At 37.1% G+C, this 21,354-nt stretch overlaps 1 protein-coding gene across 17 annotated transcripts in view; it reads left to right on the top strand.

The window, feature by feature from the left end:
• Positions 1 to 21,354, top strand: part of Picalm (phosphatidylinositol binding clathrin assembly protein) — a 72,672-nt gene that overhangs the window by 32,926 nt on the left and 18,392 nt on the right. For 3 of the 17 annotated variants that reach the window (XM_004632559.3, XM_023716599.1, XM_023716600.1), the window contains exons 12-19: positions 4,121 to 4,270; positions 10,901 to 11,008; positions 13,429 to 13,560; positions 13,653 to 13,683; positions 13,845 to 13,944; positions 16,408 to 16,431; positions 18,020 to 18,079; positions 19,438 to 19,542. In XM_004632559.3, the coding sequence (XP_004632616.1) occupies positions 4,121 to 4,270; positions 10,901 to 11,008; positions 13,429 to 13,560; positions 13,653 to 13,683; positions 13,845 to 13,944; positions 16,408 to 16,431; positions 18,020 to 18,079; positions 19,438 to 19,542 (710 nt within the window). The remainder of the gene's footprint in view (positions 1 to 4,120; positions 4,271 to 10,900; positions 11,009 to 13,428; positions 13,561 to 13,652; positions 13,684 to 13,844; positions 13,945 to 16,407; positions 16,432 to 18,019; positions 18,080 to 19,437; positions 19,543 to 21,354) is intronic. The other 14 variants (XM_004632560.3, XM_023716601.1, XM_004632563.2 and 11 more) reach the window with 7 other exon arrangements.

Below are 21,354 nucleotides of genomic sequence, written 5' to 3'. Positions count from 1 at the left end.
TTTATTTATTTGGTCCTGTCAGAGGTGAATATTCTATTGGCATCTAAATACTCTAAGTGTTTGAATTCAACTAAACATCTAACACTGTCTAGCAGTCTATAATATTAGTGGGCTATCCTCAGAAGTTACTGACTTGAGCCTTTTACAGCTGATGATAACATTCTAACATCACCAAAAGTTTCCTGGAAATGGAAAGAAGATACTCTGGAAAAGGGTACTAGAGAATAAGATACCCTAAAATTTATATGGGCTCATCTCTCATGGCAAAACCTGATTAGTCTCAAGGTTTTACAGGATATTTTCCTGTTTGTTTGGTTCCTTAGCTAGTGCATTAGAGACAGGGTTTCACTGTATAGTTCAGGCTGGCCTTGAATTCCCTGTGTAGCCCAGGCTGGTCTGTCACTTGCCGCAGTTCTCCTGCCTCAGCCTTCCAAACTGGGATTACAAGTGCCTAGCATCCATCCATCCACCCGTTTATATTTTAAGAATTGTTTTTGTTATTTTTATAACTTTCATGACACGTTTCTATATTACAACATAAACTTTGTGAAGGCAGAAATTTTTATGTGTTGCTTATTGCTGTATTCTTTGAGTACTTCTTGCCACATAACAGGAAATTTGTAAATATGCTCATATGATAAGTAGTTTGTTGGCGATGTGGCCATTTATCTTCTGGACAGGTTATATCTGTTTTAAGGTAGTACAGCAAACATAATGAAACACTAAAATACTAGATTTTTAGGCTAGTTTCATGAACCTTTTAAAACTAATTGACCATGGTCATATAGCTCAGCATTATAAGCGCCTGCCTGGCAAGTGCAAGGTCTTGAGTTCTATGACTGATACTGGAAAAAAAAAAAAACAAAAAAAAACTTAATTGACCATGAAAAGTAATTTAATTTAGCAAAATCTTAAGTTTTAGGAATAATTTCTTTCTACCGTAGCTTACCATTCAGCTTGCTGCTTATGAGTAGTGGGACAAAAAACAGAAATTAAGTGCAGTGGAAACAGACAATAGAAATTATACTACTTGTTTTCAAAATTTTTTGTTAACTACAGAGGAAGGAATGTTCTTAACAGTGAGCTCTTCAGTTTAAGCAAGAAGAAATTCTGTGTTAATTTTCATGCAAAGATATTTGACTTCCAATTTGGTGATAATTCTAGTTTTGATTTTTGCAAGAGTAGATAACTAAAGAGTATTTTAAACCAAGAACTTTGTGAATAGGATAAAAAGAATATACAAAAAACTTTCACTGTAACAATAAATTTTGAAATTAATAATTTATCTTTATATAATAACGTTTTATATATCATGTTGCTTTTGTGGTTTATTAGCATATGACAGGTATGATTTTTTTGTATTCTCCAAATGTAGTTTTATGCTTTTGCTTTAACTAGCTAAAGATGGGTGCTAAAAACAGACCCAGGATATAATTTAGTTCTTACATAAGTACCAGAGCTAATGTGTATTCTTTATCTTAGGTAAGATCACTGATAAGTTGGAGGTAAGAGAAAGAAAGGCTTTGTGTATCTGTAAGATTTTAAATCAGGCCAGGGAGATAGCTCAGTAGAATAAGCGCTTGCCTGGCAAGCACAGGGTCCTGAGTTCAGTCCCTGGCACTGCAAAAAAAAAAAAAAAGAAAAAAGAAAGAAAAAAGATAGTAAACATTGTACCTAAAAATGAAAAGAGAGAGCTCAAGTACACAAGTTTCTGTTGTCCGTCTTGTGCTATTAAAGAGCCCTTGATTATTCAAGAAATGGTCTGGAGTCTAAGCAAACATTTGGTATTGAGTGATAATATCTGAGAGTACTTACAGATTGTTACCACCTTGAAAACTTTATTTTATAGCAGGTTGAAAAATACACAGTATTGGGCCAGGAAAATAGCTGTTGAATATTTGAAACAAAACTTTAAAAGTTAACTATAAGAGAATTACTCAATTTAAAGTTCAGTTTACTGCATTCTTGGCTGTCAAGAATGCTTCATGAAAAAATTCTTTTTCTGTACACAAATGTAGTCAATTTTCAGTTGCTGAGGACCTCAAGACTGTAATATGACTATGATCATGTTAGGGTGCTATTTCAGTCCTTGTTTTAACTTTTTTGAATTATTTTCCTATCTCTAGGTTAGTATAAATTTATAGATAATGATACAAGTAATTAGCAAAAACAAATTTTTTAAAAATGTATTTGGTACAAGGTCTCACTGTGCAGTTTAGACTTGTAGTGACCCTCGTATTTTCAACATCCCCAGGGTTGGGATTGTAGGTGTGCACCACCATGCCCAATCTATGAGCAAAATTATGTTTTAGAAGTTTAAGAAGCTTGTTAGAGTTGCTAGTCTAGTAGACAAAAGTTTAAATTGAAATAGTTAGAACATTATTATGTTAATAAATATTTATTATGTGTAGTGTCTAAGAAACATGATCTAGACTGCCAGTCATGTCACATAGATTAGAGGGTGACTTCCTTTATTGCTTGATTGATCTAAGTAGAAATTCCTTGTACTTATTTGTGCATGTTCTTGTCTAGTTTATTTCATATGATAGAAGTGATCTGAAATCAGACACCTACAGTCAGTAGAAAAGCAGGTAATTCTAACTGTTCCTGAACATGGCTACAACAATGGGCCTGTTGTAGAAATTTGGGCCTTTTTTGTTTCAGTGACTTGTTTCATGGGGGTGGGAGGGGAGGAGAGATGAAGAGAAATGTCCTGTATGGAATGTCCAGCAGAGTACAATGTACTTTGAAACCCCCTTCTACTACCACACATTTTAAAGTATACTTTCAACCTAGTTGGTTAACTCTAAACACAGTAAAAGTCTTTTGTTATGGAAATGGGTGTTAGAGTGGATAGCATTAGACGCTGACGGATGTGTTAGGCTTAACCCATGATCTCTGTTTGCCCCTTTCATACAGTTGTGTTTTGGGTTGTGAATTGTTTTCAATTTGTTTACTTTAAGGACAGTTTGCCTACATGAGAGTGAGTGAACCTGTTCTTAGATCATTGCTGCTGCCTCACTGTTCACTCATGCAGTCTTAAAAGCAAAATATAGTGTCTGGAACCAAAGGTGTTACCGTCACCTTTGGTGAAGGTCAAGAACTAAGCGAGAATAGGCGGGAAAATGCTGTGAGTTCAAAATACATCACTGTCCTCTTGTTTTTTAATTTTTAAAGAAAATATGGTATACTTTTGCTTAAATTTATTTTTTCCTCTTCGCATTTAGTTGACTCTAAAACTTCAGGTGGGATAAAATGGCTTTCAGTCATTTGAATGGTTATCTTGAGTGCAATATACACTGAAATACCTGCTTATAGAATAACCTGAGATGTGGAATCTGATAGTAGCATATGTTAATATTATGGTATGGAGCACCTTTTTTAAAAAATGCTTTTAGAAAGTCACCTAAAGACTAACGCTTTTAGCTTCAAAGCTGTTCTTAGTCTACGAAGTGGGCCATCTTTTGCCTCTGTTCTTAGTTGTCAGAAATCTCTTTCCCCTTCTCAAATCATTTCATTTGTAAGTTTCTTATGTTGGAATCTATAAAGGAGGTATATGCACATACTAGAAAAAGCTTCTAATTTGAAATTAACCCTTTTTTTTTCTACTCATATCACATACACCCAATATTTGTATTAGTTATTTGAATAAACACCTCTATGTCCCCATAAGCCAATAGACTTTTACTTAGGGCAGTGAAAATGTGTGCAAGGTGAGTGGGTTTTGTGTAGAAGCATCTTTATGATTCTCTTTTAAAACTGACTAGTGGGGGGGGGGGCTGGGAGGTGGCTCAGGGGAATAAGTGCTTCCCTGGCAAGCGCAAGGGCCTGAGTTCAGTCCCCGGTTCCGGGCAACAAACAACAAAACTGACTAATGGCTTCCTTCTGTTGGAGCACAGGTCAACCTTAGTATGTGACCATTGTTCGTGGACACATAAATGTTTTTATTCAGGGATTCCTTTTAAAATATGTTGCATGCGCATCTTTCATCTGTGGTGATTAGATACATTTTCGTTTAAATTTAATATAGCTACTACTTTTCACTTTGCATCTTTTGACTAATTACTAATTTATTTACTTCCTTTCTTCATTTTTGCTGTAACACACTTGGACTGCACAGATCCTTTCTCTGCTACTATAGACGCGGTTGATGATGCCATTCCAAGCTTAAATCCTTTCCTCACAAAAAGTAGTGGTGATGTTCACCTTCCCATTTCTTCAGATGTATCCACTTTCACTACTAGGACACCTACACATGAAATGTTTGTTGGTAAAGTACCATTTAACCTTTTTTTCCAATTAATGTTTATGCTGCCTAAGTATTTTTTTACATATCCATTAATTACTTTTAAAGCATTGTAATAATTACCTTAGATTTTAACATCAAATTTTAAAATAAATGGACAATACAACAGTAACAAGGTAATGAGGTTCAAAAATTACTATCCCTAATTTTATTTAATACAAGTATCTAGGAAGGAAGATTTCTTTTGATGTTGAACTTCTTTTTCCTCCAGTGTTTTGTTCTCTGTAGAGTATTTTGGCTGGCTAATATCGCAGGTAGCATCCTGTTTTTCAGCTCAGAGAATTGATGAAACAATGCTGTGTCTTTTTGTGTTCCCCTATGTTCTCTAGAGAAATGCTGGTAATCATTCTTATTACTGATCTTAATCTTATTTTTCCTTTTTTAAACTGTTGCATGTTATAATTTTGTATTGTCTAAAAATCAACCCTTTGTCTCACTTTTAGGAGTTTCACTTTATTATTTGCCTGGACATAAGTGAAAAGTAGAAGTATGTATTCCATTTTAATTTGTGTAGTGGAAAAGCAACTTGTGTGGAATAACTTGTCACTGCACTATAAAAATGTATAAAAAGACAAAATTTCGGACCAGCCAAATAGCTCAGCGGATTAAAGCACCTGCTTAGGCAGATGCAGGGGCCTGGAGTTCGATCCCCTGGTCAGCTGTACTGGCTCCACCCTGGGGCGCACTGAGATAGCAGTTGAGACTGGGTGTGTTGGCACGCACTTGCCCGTAATCCCAGCACTTGGTAGGCTGAAAACAGGAGGATCTCTACAAGTCCGATCTGAGTGAGACCCAGTACACACCCTGTATACCCTGTCCTAAAATTAAAAAACAAAAAGACAGAATTTCATGCCCTGATTATATGGGGAAGAGTAAGCTTCTAACTACATACTAAAGTTGAAAAAGAACACTTTACTTCTGTGTCAAAATACATTTACGCTGCGCCAGGCCCCCCCCCCCCCAGGCATGCTGAGCGGATGATGAGTGTGGGCCTGGTGGCGCACACCTATAATCCCAGCAATAGGGAGGATCACTATGAGTCTGAGCGGCATAGTGAGACCTTGCGTGCTTACACACACACACACACAACACTTGCTCCCTTAAAAAATGGTGAAATTTTATTCATTTGAAACATCTTAAAGTGATACGGGTTTAAGTATTTGATTAAAGCAGCATACAAGGGGCCAGGCAGATGGCTCAGTAGAATAAGTGCTTGCTTGGCAAGGGCCTGAGTTCAATCTATGGTCTTCCCCCCCGCCCCCCAAAAAAGCAGTGTACAGAAAGTCACCTCTGTACCCTAAATAAAGCATGCAGCCACATTCTAAATATCCTGTATTAGATATGAGAGAGAAGAAGGAAAAGTAGGGCAGTAAGAAGGAAGGGACAGATATCTGGAAAGCAAGTTAATAGCGGGGACTAGAGAATCTTCCAAGTCAAGTATTCTAGTTATATATAACCAGTCGAGTAGCTCAGATTATTTACATACCCAAAATGTACTAATTGCAGTAATTTCTTGTTGTTCAAGATGAAATTGTTAACCCCTGTTTTGTAGGATTAAAAACACCCCCCCCCAAAAAAAAAAATGAGAAGGAATAGCTGTGTATCTAGATACCCCCAGGTCTTCCTCTGCTAATATGATCAGCGTAGTGGGTAGCTTTTCCTCGTTAGAGCTGTAACAGTGCGTTAATATAAAGCCAAGGAAAATGGGGTGTAGTCCTGAGGTGCCGTGCTCGTGAGTCACTGTGGGCTGGTCTAGGTCCGCTTCTTTGTGAATAAAAAGCAGGCAGATTAGTGTTTTCTTTTTCTAAGGCATTAGGGTTGAATTATTATTGTTACTATATATTTATATTTTTTGTCTTTTTGAGACGGGGTCTTGTTGTGCAGCTTTGGCTGGCCTTGAGCCCACTTTGTAGCCCAGGCTGGTCTTGAACTCGCAACAGTGCTCCTGCCTCAGCCTGCGGAGTGCTAGGTGTGGGCCACATGTGGCTATTAGTATTTTTTAAATTTGATACAAACAATAGTCACCTCTCCTTTCAACAGAATACTCATTATGAAGCCTTATTTTCTGTTTTTTATAAGTTGAAGGATGCTGTTTAGAATCAACTTTATTTTTATTTATTCCATCCTACTTTAGAGCTATTTCCTTTCTTTTTCTTTTTTTCCTTCCCTTTTTTTCCTCCTACCTCCCTTCATGTCTTTTATGCCTTTTTAGAAATTTTTTTATGGCACCAAAGTTTATCCTAATAGTTCTCTGATATACCATGAACCTTGCGTGGTAACTGGCATATTTAGTGGTAGATAATATTTCTAAAATTTGTTGAAGAGATTTTTGTTTTGTTTTGTTTTTGGTTTTTGTGCTTGCCAGGCAGGCACTTATCCCACTGAGCTATCTCCCCAGCCCAGGAGAATTTTTTTTTAATGAATATTTTTAATCTTCTCTAGGAAAAATGCTTATTTGCTTTGGAATGACTATTTCTTAGATAATTTTTAAAAATTAAATTGTGATTTTTTTATTAGCTGCCTGTCATTTTAATTTAATCCATATTCTAAGTGTTAAAGTTTTCCGAAGAGTACATATAACATTTAAATATTAAAAGCTTATGGAATTAACAGGTCTGTGTATATATATCTGTGTTTTTCCAAACGTATTCTTGGCTAATGCATTAGCAATAAAATTTCCAAGTTCAGCTGGTGTGTATATGTTATGTATACATGTAGTTGATTTGCTTATTTAAGTTGGCAATAAAAGTAGATACCACAAAACTGAAGAATTGAGGTTTGGCTAGTAATAAGAATGCGATATAGCTAAATGTATTTAAAGGATGCAGTTTGTGATGGCATTTGTTAGAAAAGCACATTTGTCTTGGGCTTCTTGTATTCTAGAACATGTGAGTTTGAAGCCCACGTCTTCTTTAGTTGTGAACGTGACGCTGCTGCTTAGCCTTTGTAGGCCTATGCATGCTGACGTAATACTGTCTTGCAGGACTGTTGTGAAGTTCCTGTGTGTGGCTGTTTTCTATCTGTCTCTGGCTGGTACATAAAATGTGTACAGCTGTCTCGTACACTTAGACTGTTTCATATTGCAAATGTACTTCTTCCTTAAATTAATCATCAGACATGATCTTGAAGGGTGACTATCTTTGCACTGTTTTCAGTTTGTAAAATTGTCAAGGGTTGCTCCCTTTTTTGTACAGCATTAGCAGTTGAAAACTTGAGTTCGTAAAACTTGAAACTTTTATAAAAAAGAACTAATGCTGTAACAGCTTATTTTCAAACATATGGTAGTTGGTATAAAAGAATACCTAGGCTAGACTAAAAACTTCAGTTAATTTCTAGAATCACATGGAAGTTTAAGTCTTGATTTTACAACTTAGTAAATCTTTAACTTTGGGTTAGCTGTGTAGTCTCTTAATTTCCCACATTGATTTAAAAGATAATACTTCCTTTGCTGTTGTAGTCTATTAATTTCCTTACAGGCACCTGTGGTCTATCAGTTCTTAACCTTCGTGTTTATAAGTGAAGAATTGTCTTGGGCTGAATAGAAAGCTTATAATATAGTTAATATATACACTAGCAAAAGTTTTTTTTAAATAAAATTTTTATTATAGCACTAAAAAAATCAATGGGCCACAGGTTGAACCTGCCTCTACATTGAGATTTTTAAAGTGAGCTGTATGTTGTGAATTACTTTATATCCTTTCCAATTTCATGCACTCAAGTAATAGTACTTATAATTTTCATAGATTGATGTCCTTAAGGACTTGAGATGGCACCTCTTTATAAAAAGTAACAAGGTTTTTTTCTGTATGACAGTGAAGGGTAAATATGTTGTGTTTCATCAGTCAAATTCTAGAAAGCTAGCCAGGAACAGTGGCACATGCCTGTAGTCTCAGGACTTGGGAGCTGGAGGCAGGAGGATTGTTATGAGTTTGAGACCAGCTTGAACTACAGGGGGAGACCCTGTCTCAGAAAAATGACGGCAACACCAAAAATTCTAGAAAACTGACAAGATAGCAGGATAAAGTAGGAATTTGATGTATTGGCCTGGGTTTAAAGTGTTACTTAGAACATTATGTGTGCTTATGTTATGATGGTAGCATGGCATGTGAGTAAGCACAACGTATTTTGGTCTTCCTTGACTACATACATTGGGAGAACCAGCAGGACCATGGTAGAGTTAAAACTTGTACCCTCTGAAATGTTATTAAATCAACATTGCAAATTCTTTCCTTTTTAAAAAATTTTATATGTTTAGTACAGGATCTCACTATGCAACTTGGAATTGTAGTGATCCTTCTGTTTTAGCCTCCCCAGCTCTGGAATAACAGGCATACGCCCCACACCCAGTCTTGTTGGCCCGCTCAGCTCAGCGCAGCACAGTGTGTGGTACTGGGAATTGAACCCAGGTCCTTTGCTTCCATAGGCAGGTGCTTAGACTGCTGAGATGGCTCCGTGACCCTGATGTTGCAAATTCTGAGATCACTTTGATGAACTGTTGGATTTATATGTTAAATTACTGTCTTGATAGTGTTTTTGTACCCAATATAAGACCAGGATCTTTGAGTTAAAAGTTTAAGGGTTTAAATGTCAGAGTTGTACATTCTCAAAAAATGGGTGGTGGGTGCCCTACAAAGTATTCATTTTATGATCTAAAGTGCTACTTTTAAAGTACTATCCTTGATGTATACTACCTTGTGTGGTTTATTGTTACTAAATTACTGATCTCTTATTTTCTCTCCAATACTTTTTGTCCTACTTTTAGCAATTTTAAGATCAGTATCTCTAGTACAACACAACATCTTTGTACTTACTTGTATTCTAGTAGTAGTCGTCATTAAAAATTTAAAGTGAGATTCTGACAAAGTCTTTCTACAAAGAACAGAATAAACCTAAAGGTTTAATTTCTCCCTCATGATATCTGGTGGTTATTTTTTTTTGCATTCTGACTTTGTAGAATTTAGAGGTGGAAGAGACCTTAGGAGCCATTTATTACAGCTTTCTGCAAAGTAATAATCTGTTTTGTTTTGTTTTTGAGACAGGGTCTCACTGTGCAGCCCAGGCAGGCCTTGAACTCACTACATAGCACAGGCTGGCCTTTAATTCCCAGCAATTCTCCTGCTTCAGCCTCCCAAGTGCTGGGATTATAGGTGGTGTAGCACAATACTTGGTGGTGGCGGCAGCAGCCTCCTTCTCTTCCCTCTCCCCTTTCCCCTTCTCATCCCCCTCCTCTTCCCCCCTCCCCTCTTTTTCTCTCCCCCTCCAGCTCCACCCCCCACTGGGGTTAGGACCCAGAGCCTTTACTCTTAGCGCCATCCCCAGTCTCAACCTTATAGAGTTCTAGGGTTACAGACATGCTCCATCATGCCAAGCAAATAGTTCCTTTCTTTGTGATTCAAAGATTCTCAAGCTCTGTGAGAGCCCTAATGATCTTAGACGATTTTATTGCTTTGCAGCTTTTAGAAACTAGGATCTCACTTCAGAAAAATAGCACCTCACAAGTTAAAATCTTGTAGTTGTTACTCTGTCATGAGCTAGTCTCAAAACACATTAACTTGCTATTTGCTTAATACAACTAGTGTCCATGTAAAATGAGTTAAAAAAAGATGTTCTGTTTATGGGTTTATCAGGTAGGTTGGGCATTTTTTTTTTCTTTTTTTTGGGCAGAACTGGGGATTGAACTCAGGTCCTTGCGCTTGCCAGGCAAGTGCTTATTGTACTGAGCCATCTCCCCTGTCCAAGGTTGGGCATTTTTGTTTGTATACTTTTTAATCCTGTTGAAGGCAGGAGATTGATGTTAGAGAATAGTCAGAAGTTCAGATCCGTTTATCTTTTTCTTTAATGTTCTAAAAGTATTTGAATGCAAGTGGACGTAAGAATTACTGGGTTGCAACTTTGAGAATCTTCACACATTTCAGATTAACTTAAACCACTTAGCTTTTGATTAGCTGTTGAAGAAAGGAAGGAAGGGGAGAGGTGTATAGCAAGGAGATGATACGTAGACCTTGGAAATGTCGAGAAAGTACATTTTCTTTTAAGTGCCATACATGCTTATTTTATTCTCAAATAATGCCTTACATTGCGTAAGTTGCTTCATGAATCCTGCAGTTTTACATAACTTTAGATTTTTAAAAGATTGCCCGCATACAAAATTAAGGTGAGAAAGAAAAGATTTTATTTTGGTAATAAAGAAAATAGTTTAGTTCAACATCAGTTGCTGTTTCATTAGTTTGGTTTTTTTGTCAGTGGATGATTTTGATACAGAAAATGCGATCACCAACAACTGGTGCAGAACATGCTGTGTAGCTGCTGTGCTCCTTCACGGTGCTCCTCTCGCTCTCACCCTGTACCATGTGGTTCTTTCCCTACTTTTAGTTGGCTTGTGCTCTGCAGAGCATGTTCCTTTTTTTACCTTTCATTAATGTAAAACCTCACTACCTTAAAAAAAAAAAAAAAAAAAAAGTTCATTTTGCTTGAGAGTTGGCTTTGATTTTGTGAGGGCATTTATCACCTTGCCACCCTGTTACAGTAGCAGCGTCATTAAGGAGTGGATAGCATTGTGACAAAGCTGAGTTTTTCCATTCTGTGTTTTCTCAGGATTCACCCCTTCTCCAGTTGCACAGCCACATCCCTCAGCTGGCCTTAACGTTGACTTTGAATCTGTGTTTGGAAACAAGTCTGCGAATGTTATTGTAGATTCTGGGGGTAAGAAATGTTTTTAATTCAAATACTATCATTTGGAGTCTGTGTAAGGAGAGAGAATACTGCCTTCTTAGCGTTTATGAACAGTGACACTGTCCCACATCTGCCCTGCTGCTGGAGGACAGGTTCGTGGCTGTTCTCGTCAGCACGCTTTTTCTTGGTGGGCATTACATGTTTTTAGTGGTCATTTAAACTCTGGGATTTTTTTTCTTTTTTTTTTTGCCCCAGAATATAGGAGAGAAAAATCTCTCTCAAGAATGCCTATTTGAGGGGCCGGGGAGATGGCTCAGTAGAATAAGCACTTGCCTGGCAAGCGCAAGGGCCTGAGTTCAATCCCCGGTTCCGCCAAAAAAAAAGAATGCTAATTTGTAAGTTGCTATATACAGTGTTGTGACTTTTAAAAGTCATTATAATTTGTTTTACTATATTATAATGTATAAAATTGGCTGTTTTTGAAATGGAAAAATACAATCCATAGGAGTGTTGTCTGTATATAAATGACTAGATTGTTAAATATCAGGCCTGTAGGTACAGGAGGGTTTTTAAAAAATTGTTTTAAAGGTGATTTTTGGGCTAGGGCGATAGCTCAGTGATCTAAGTGCCTGCCTAGCAAGCAGGCACTTCGAGGACTTGGGTTGAATCCCCAGTCCCACATGCCAGGCCGGCCCCAGAACTCCAGGTGTGCCATGCTGGCCAAAGAAACCAGGCGTGAGACGGAGGGATGGATCACTGAGTCCAAGCTGCGCAGTGAGACCCTGTACCTAGCTAATTAATTACTTAATTTAAAGGTGTTTTTTTGTAGTACACTTGTTCATTTAATGGAAAAGAACTTCGTAAATCTATAGAATGAGTTTGTACTTATGTTAACATATTAGTAATACATTGCTAATTTGAAGTTGATGAAATTCTTAGAAAACATGGACATTTTGATATTTTTACCATGAGGGCGTTTCATGATGTTCAATAATTAAATTTTACCCATGTAAAGATAATACTAAGGTCTTCATTTTGTAATATATACTTACCTGTAGAGGAAGAGTCAGGCTTGCATGTATGCAGTAAGGATTCATATTTTATGTGCACTTAACTTTAAAATTCATCTTGCCTTGGGAAAAAACCATAGACTATAACTGTTCGTATTGTGTGAACCATCATTTTTGGTGACTATCTTAGTTACCTTTCTCTTGTTGCTAAGATAAAATACGCAAAACCAGAAGTTAAAAGGGGAAAGAAAGGTTTACTCAGGTCACAGTTTGTGGGACTTTCGGTCCGTAGTCAGCTGGCTGCAAGGCAGGATGGCACATGGCAGAGGGGCAGCCATTCATGGCAGCAAAAGCAACAAGTGGGAGAGAGTAAGACAAGCCTTTTTTTGTCCTTTATGTTGTATCCAGTCTGCTGGGATTAGGGCTGTGCCAGGCCAATCAGTGGACTGATAGAGCAGTTGGAGGCTGCCCGCAGAAAAACGTCCATGTTTTCTAAGAACTCCAAAAAAAACCCTATGACAGTGTGAGGCTTCAGGGGGACATTGACACACAGACCCTAATAGTGACTGACAGTTTAAAAAAAATTCTTCTGTAGTGTTTCTGGATCATGTTATGTGAGTCCTCATTGGGTTGGTTTGATTGGATTTGCTTTCACCTTCTGTCCTTCGTTAGAGAAGCAAGTTTTATTTTCAGTTTTAAGACATACTTTATTTTTCTAGGTGAACTTACGCAGTTAGAGCAGTTTAATAATATCTTAGGTGCAATTTAGGTTAGCTCTTATATTCTCCATTTACAGGAATAAAAAAGATCTCTTAAATAGTGGTTTGCAAAGAAACATTTTTCAGAGTTACGGGAGATACAGTGTACTTGCATTGCTTTAGATATAATGTAGTGTGTAGAAAGCTTGCCAGGTAAGGATCAGAGTTACATTCTGTTTCCTTCCCTCTCATGGTGGTTTTCATTCAACACTAATTTTATTGTGGACAAATCACACATGACCTCTGTCAAAAGATATGGTCAGTTTACTTTGAGGTTGTAAATATCTTTTTTCCATTTGAAGGCATTTATTATTGTCTTTTTTTTTTTTTTTTTTTTTCGGAACCAGGGATTGAACTCAGGCCCTTGCACTTGGAAGCGCTTATTCCACTGAGCCATCTCCCTGGCCCCAATTGTCCATTTTTTGGGAGAACTTTTCTAGTGAACAAAAAGAAAAGACCTCCTTTAGAAAGATTTTTTTCTTTTTTGGAGGCCTGAAGATGCCTTTAGGGCATTTCTGGTTTGCCATGACTGTCTGCGTTCGAACCACAGAAGCTTGAGCTCGAGGGCTTTGTTTCAGCAGGCACTTAAACAACTGAGCTATTGGGCAGGCCCCCACCTTTAGAAAGTTTTAGCACCATAAAGTTCCTTATGACTCCTGTTTTATCTGTTTGTAACTTTAAGGCTTTGATGAACTAGGTGGACTTCTCAAGCCAACAGTGGCCTCTCAGAACCAGAGCCTTCCTGTTGCCAAACTCCCACCTAACAAGTTAGTGTCTGATGACTTGGATTCGTCTTTAGCCAATCTTGTGGGCAGTAAGTAGTCTTTGCACTCTATAATCTTTAAAACAAGTTGTTTTATTAAATATGAATCCAGTTTTTACATGCTTTCTGTTTTCCTTTCCTAGATCTCGGCATTGGAAATGGAACCACTAAGAAGTGAGTGTTTTATTTGTATTCTTTGTGCATATGGCGTTTATAAGTTGATTTGGCTTTCATCTCAGAAGTACAGAAGTACCAAGTTTGCACCATAAAGTGTATCTTGGCACAGAAACTCTGTTTAGATGTTTAATGGTGTCACTATGCTTATTCATTTAAAGTGATGTAAGTTGGAGTCAGCCAGGTGAGAAGAAGCTAACTGGAGGATCTAACTGGCAGCCAAAGGTTGCACCAACCACTGCTTGGAATGCTGCGACAATGGTGAGTTAGAGCAGTGCCTGCAAAGCAACAATAAATATTTTAATTAAATATTTAACCTGAAAATTTTTTAGAAGTGAAAGGCATAAGTGGAAAAATTGTTACTGAAGTTTTGGAGCATACATAGTTTTGGGTTTTTTAAGCTGGTTGGCTCCATTTGCCAGATACATTCTAATAATTAACGTGTATTTATGAACCCTGCGTGGTGGGAAAAAGTACTATTGTCCCCATTTCATAGAGGAGGGAGTAGAGCCACAAGGTTAAGAAATGCACACAGACACTGACTGCTTGAGTGACTGAATGCGGTTAGAACGCAGACAGCCCGAGAGCTGCAGGCACACGCGCGACCACCACTGGGTAGCTCTGGTCTCAAATTCATTACTGATTTGAAGGATATAAAAATCTTCAGCTTCCTTCAGATATCTCTATTTGTTTGGTTTTTGTTAATATTGTATAATTTTATAGACTTGATTCTGATCGTTTGTGGTAGTTCATTGTTCAGTGTCGCCTGGAACACTGAAGTGGGGACCACTGCACCACTGCCAGGAGGAATTTCACAAAGGCTATCACCTTAAATCCCAAAGGAAAGAAACCCGGGGGTAGGCTCTGTTTATTTCTCAAGAGAAAACGAGGTGCAGCCGTCTCAAGCAACTTTCCTGAGGCCACCAGTACCACTGCTGGCATTGAAATTCTAGCCTGATTCTTTTGGCCTTAGATCCTTGTAGTACCCTGGACTGCCCCTCCCTTCTCCATCCTTTGGTCATGTTCATGTGAAAATCAAAACGAAGTAGTTTTCCTGCGTTTTGTACCTTAGCTAGAAAAGAGCTGTGTCTGGTGACTCAATTTTTATGGCCCTCTGCATATGTACATGAAAAACCTTGAAGCTGTTGTGGATACTGATTTAGGGAGTTTTAGCAAGTAGGCAGATTTGCAAATACTGAATACACAATGAAGACCAATGATATTTATTAAATAGTTAGCAACCCAGTACTGAAGAGATTTTAATGACATAAGGTACTGGTAGGCCCAGAAGAGTTTTGTGGCTATTTCTCTGTCCTTGTCCACCTACTAATTTACTAATCTACCAAGTCTCTCTTGGTTACAGACATATAGTTCTTCCTGTGGAAGGGTTCGAAGTGTGGATTAGAGACATCCATTGTTCTTACTATAGCAGTTTTTTGTTATCAAATCCCAAAACACTTTGTCCTGATTAATTTGGGTTACTTATGTATTAAAATTAGGACTGAGCTAAAAATACTATGCAACTAAAAATTGTGACATTCTGGAAGGGATTTATTAGGTTCAGACGTCCTCAGTGGAAAATAGTACTAAAACTTAGCTCTGTTTTTAAGCCAGTAATTTTTGTCATTGTCCTTACCATTATTAATAATGAGCTTTTGCATTTAAATAGGTTTTCACATGTGTTCAGTAAACTCATATATGTGTGCCCTACCTTAAGCTTGCAAATGGTGCCCCTTTGAGAGTGCCTGGACATGCATTATTTCAGTTTTAAGTGGAAAGGAATCTGGGACCCCCTCGCCCAGATGTCGAGGAATTGGGAAGCAGGCGGAAAGTGCAGCCATCCCTCCCGGTTCTGAGTCCAGCATTCTCACCACAGCACGCCTCACTCAGCAGGGCAGGGCAGGAGTTCAGTGGATCGTACAGGCGCGGGTGTGAATTGCACATTAGTACGTGTGAGGAGTGGTGTACGCACAGAGGCCTGTGTTAGAGTGCACTGTTTGGCTTTTTTATTAAAGTAATATTTATATGAATTACTAGTTTTAGATAGCACTTAAAAATTGACAACTACAATTTAATAGGCATCTAACCAACTAGAATTTATATATAAGTTGACAATAAGATAGCAGTACTTACGGTAATGTGTGAGATACAGCAATGTGCATCTTTTATGGAACTTCTCATATTTGTGTGTATTTTATGGAGTTTTCTTTTTAATGGCTAATGTGTGGGGCTAATGATTTGGTTCACTACTTAGAATAAATTGCTGCTTATGATGTTACATTTCTAACCTTTGTATTAATCCTTAAGCACTGTCAAGGTTTTTGAATTTTTTTAAATAGTGAATTTAAAACAAAGCCACAGTGGTTTTATTAATATGCCTTATGACAGTTTTTTAAAACTTAATTCTTGGGGTTCCACCCCTCGTTAGACATCTGATGCATCCCCATTTATGGGACACTGAATTTTGCACTATTGACCTACTGATAGAGCTGATGTTTAATGGCAGTTATAAGCAATAAGGCAAAAGACTCAGTTTCCCTTTTCAACCTTGATAGTGTTTTGGTGTAGATGTTTTTTCATTAGATACTGGGAATAGAAGGGGTTTTAGGTAGTTAGTGAATGTACATGTGAACTAAAATGCTCTCTGTGTATTTTCTGTTGTGTAAGTACTTGTTCTAATCCAGTGTTATTGCATTATGTAATTGTTCTCCCTGGGAAAAACAGAATGGCATGCATTTTCCACAATACGTAAGTGACCAAAAACTAGCCTTTTTGCAATAAATTGGCATGCTATTAACCACTGCTGCAGCAGAATCTCATAACTTTCCAGCTATTGTTTTCACATTCAGATTTTCAATGTGCCCGAAATTCTTCCTGGCATCTACTGATTTTATGGGTGTGTTGCAGAATTGATTCTGATGGTGGCATGGGAAATACCACTTTTTTTTCTTGCTTAATATACTGCCATTTGCTGCCAGATGGCTGGTGTCTGTGTGTGTACCTGTGCTGCCACTCTGCCCTTGATGCCCTCTGAATGCAGGGGCATGGTGATTGTGGTCATGTCTACAGTAACAGCTGCATGAAATCCTGCAGGCTTCCGCTGTACTTGGCAGTCTGTCCACTGCTCTCATAGACCTTGATTCTTAGGTAGGGAGAACCAAGCCCTACGTGCTCACCCCAGTACTAAACTTTTAACTGATTACTGATACTTTTTAAAAATTATGCTTCATTTTAACTTTTCCATGCCTATGTTCAATTTACCATGTAATTTTAATTTTTTTAAAAGTTCCAACAGTATAACTGATGTTATACCTATATTCAGTTTTAGTCTTCATTATGAGAAATGCAGGGAATGTTTTTAAGACAGTAACTGTCTCTAAACCAGTTTGTTTCATACTGTATATTTACAGTCAGTTGAAGTGCTAAGAGGAAAGGAACTTAACTTAGATGGAAATGGGTTCCTTTAAGCATTACAAACAAACTGATTTTAAAAATGTTTGTTGCTTTGAAGTAGTTGTTGAAATAAATCAGAAAGAATATTAATATACATACTCTGTGTAAGAACTGTAGTTCATAGAAATAGTCGCATTCAATAGGGTGTGAAATATTTAGGGTTCTTTGAAAATGGGGAATCAAAACTGCTAGAAGCACTTTTTGAAAGATCAGGTTATTGATCTGGAGTTTTACAAGACTTTTTTCCTCAGTGCTAAAGAAATGGAATACAAACAAACATACTCAGTACTACTGCCATCTCTTGGTAAACAGCATTTATTGCTTATTTATTTATCTGTCTACTTATAGACAGGTCTCACTCTGAGTGAGTTCAGGCTGGCCTTGAACTCAATATGTATCCCAGGTCGGCCGCAAACTCAAAGCAATCCTTCTGCCTCAGCCTCCCAAGTGCTAGGATTACAGGCATGCACCACCACACCCAGCACAATTTTAGAATTTAGAATTTTTTAAAAAATACAGTTTTTTTTTGTGTGTTTATTTTCAGTGGTGTTGGAGGTCTAAGCCAGGGCCTCATCACATAATAGAGCAAGTGCTCTATCAAAACTATTTAGAGCTATGAATGTGTGTTGAAATCTTAGATTAGTGTTGTATGCAAGTTTAAGTTACATTTTTTTTTGATAATTCCGCTTTTCTGCTGATTTTAAGATACTTTTTTCATTGAACATTGACACTTACATTAATGACCACAAATATCCCCTAATCACAGCTGTTTTGGCAATTTTGTTTATTTTATTTATTTTGTGGAACAATAGTTTTTAATTCCTTGCACTGGATGGACTCTGAGTTATACAGCTTTGTTATATTTTTCCTTCCACTATATCAGGCACCTCCCGTAATGGCCTGTCCTGCTACTACACCCACGGGCGTGCTAGGCTATGGAATTGTAAGTATTTTTCTAATGTAATTCTTGGATAATAGTTTAGATTACATCTAACATGCTTTTATTAACAGAAGAATTGAGCACCATCCATATCATCAAATCTAGTGCCTCATTAACGTGCTAGTACCATAGCTTTGGTTTCTTAAGTATTTGTAGAACAATCAATATACAGTAGATACTATTTTTTATAGTATTGTTTTACTTACATTTCCCCTTGTGACTTTGTTAGGCATGCTGTTTATTATTATAGACTTATAAATGGCTGAGTTCAACATCAAGCTTTTATTGTGTTGCCCTTACGTTAAGTGTATTTGGGTCTTATTGCCTGAATACTGTAGAGAAAGAAAAGTGCACATTACTTGAATCATAGAGGTTTACATTTAGTCTGGGATAGGCCAGAGATTTTCCTAAGACAATGAGTGCTATGCTATAAAAAGTCTTTTAACCATATGGCTCCCACGGGCCAATACTTTTGCTTATTCTCTTAACCCTTCAATATGCAGAGTGACTTAGATAAGAATTGTAGGCAGTAGAGTCAACCCCTTGATTTATATTTTGGAACTGATGTTGGCAGAAGATTCACTTTGTTATTGGTGTCGTGTCTGTTTTGCTGCTTTATGTACTACTGAAGTAAGTCCTTTGGTACGTGTGAAGAAGTTTCACAACTTTTGTGTGGTGTACATGCACATAAATTTAAAGCTCTTGATATATAAGTAGTGAACTGCATGAAAGGTTAAATAGGACGTCTTAAAAGATAAAATTTTAGAGCATTATGTTTTCACCAGAATACCATGTATGTATTGTTTTAAAGAAACATTGAGATTCTATTTTTAGTGACTCAGGAATGAGTTAACTTCCTTATATGTAATTTATACCTCTTCATGATTCTTCCTAAAAATATAATGAAATTCCAGAAATTAAAAAAATACTGCAACTTCTTTAAGAGTGTCAACTGCCTTCACTTGTGATCATTTGATTAATGGCATAAAAACTTGATCTATAAGTTATTTTGAAATATATTAGCAGTTTAGGAATAAACCTGACAACTGGGAATTTTGTAAGCTTTTTGGTAAATCATTTCATGTGTTGACCTATCCTAAAGTTCAAAATTTTTCAACTTACTGAATGGAAAAGGTAGGCTTTCTAAGTACCATTTTAAAAGGTACATGCTAAAAACTTGCCATACAGAATTACTATTTCAAGTATATAGCTCTTGGTCTTTATTTGTGTTTAGAGGAATTTTTTCTTGTAGTCAAAGCAAAGGTACTGGTGACCTTTCATTTGTATTCTCCTTGTTTACTTAGTCATAGGAAGGAAGGTGTGAGTTAAAAACCCTGAACTTACTATTGGTTTTTTTCCAGCCTCCTCAAATGGGAAGTGTACCTGTAATGACACAGCCAACCTTAATATACAGCCAGCCTGTCATGAGACCACCAAACCCTTTTGGTCCTGTATCAGGAGCACAGGTATTACATTCTACACATAATTGTTATGTTGTGCTTGATTGTGAGGGGCTATATGTTTAAAAAAAAAAAAAAAAACAAAACAAACTTTGCATACAGCTTAAATCATGAGTGTTACTTGCTTTATGTCTTTCTCATTTAAGAACTTCTAGGCTATGGGAGCCTGAGGTAAGAGAATCCCAGGTTCAAGCCTACTGGGGCAATTTAACAATTTAGCAAGATCCTGTCTCAGAAGTTTAAAATGGGCTGGAGGCACAGCTCAGTTCAAGGGTCCTGGGTTAAGCTCCCAGTGCTGGGAGAAAGTGTATTGCAAATAAAGATGGAAGATTCTGGATAACTTGTGTTTGGGGATCCACAGGATCCTTGGTTGCTGGCTTAAATGTTGTTAACCAAGCGTATTGCTCTTGGGATATTTGTAAAATTCTTGACTTCTCTCCAGAAAGTTGCTTATATTTATATACATGTATTAGATAATGTCTTGCTACTGATGTAAAACACAAACCACAAAAGGAGCAGAAAAGCTTGAAATGGCCATTCTGACCTAATTTTGTTAAATGATTTTCCTCTTCAGAATGTTTCAGGGGTTCCCTTTTTCAGTTCCTAAAAATTCACTCTAATACTCACTTTTTTAGCCCATTGTTGATAGCATTAATAGAATCTAGGTGTTCATTTTTTGTTTTGTTTTGTTTTGTTTTGTTTTGTTTTTAAGAAAAATCTTGTATCTGTTGTTCTGAGTAGAAGAAATGCCTTTGTTACTTACATTGAATCAGTTGTGAAGTGCTAAGATGGCTTGTCTTCAGGGAGTCAGTGGTTCTGCTTGTAACTTTGTAACAGAAAAGCTCATTATGTATACTTGTTGAAGCATTTCTTAAATTGTTTCCCATGCCAGCAGGTTGGTGACTGTATAATCAGTGCTTATCTGAAAATGAGTTTTTGAGTTTTTCATAATGGACTTCTTATGCCTTTTCAGGGTGAATGTGGGTATGTAACATATTTGCCAAAGCATACAATGTTATTTGCTAAAATTAGTTTTTATAAATCCAGTTTGAATCTGTTCTGTTTATGTTTCGTAGTCTAGTGAAGCAGAAGGATCTTTCACTTTTCAGCCTTGTTGAGCATTGAAATCATGTAACAAATTGACATCTCTGTTGACTGGGAGTGGACAGTGAATTTGCTTCTGATTAAGAAGTAAAAATCTTCAGTGTTGTGATTCGTATGTTTGCCTATATGCCTCTTTTGTTCTTGTCTACTTTACAGTGATTTTTTTTCCTGTTTCATAATTATTTATAGTGAAGATAGGTTGGGGTAAGGATAATTGACACATACCATTACCTTTGTAAATCAGTTTCTTTTTATGTATTTGGGATAAATCTTTTATAGAGAGACTGGGATGATCTTCTGAGGGATGACTTCGGTTGTCTTCTCTCCATACTCAGGAACATGAAGAGCCAGGCATAGCAGTAGGCTCCAAGAATCCCAGCATTTGAGAGGCCAGCTTTGATTACATAGGGAGCTGAAGGGCAGTTTGAATTCTGTAATGATCCTTGCCTCAAAAACTAGTCTAAATATAACTGAACATATAAGGCATCCTTTCGGCTTGCCTTCCATCTTCAGCTACTTCATGCAGTCTCCCTCTTTGTAAACGAATCAGTGGTTGAAAAGAATGCTGAGCTGCTTCAGTTTGCCTTTATAGTTTTCATTAAGTATCCAGTGTTCTGTTAATCTTTTCTAAAGAATCTGTCATCTGTGGTACCATAGTGGACTTACACACTACCCATTCTTTGGTCATTTCTTTTTCTTTTGAGTCTTTATGGG

The sequence above is a fragment of the Octodon degus genome, unplaced genomic scaffold (assembly GCF_000260255.1).
Source record: "Octodon degus isolate 3935 unplaced genomic scaffold, OctDeg1.0 scaffold00049, whole genome shotgun sequence".
In the NCBI taxonomy this organism is placed as follows: domain Eukaryota; kingdom Metazoa; phylum Chordata; class Mammalia; order Rodentia; family Octodontidae; genus Octodon; species Octodon degus.
The sequence above is the reverse complement of the archived record's forward strand: the minus strand, read 5'-3'. Positions and strand labels throughout refer to the sequence as shown.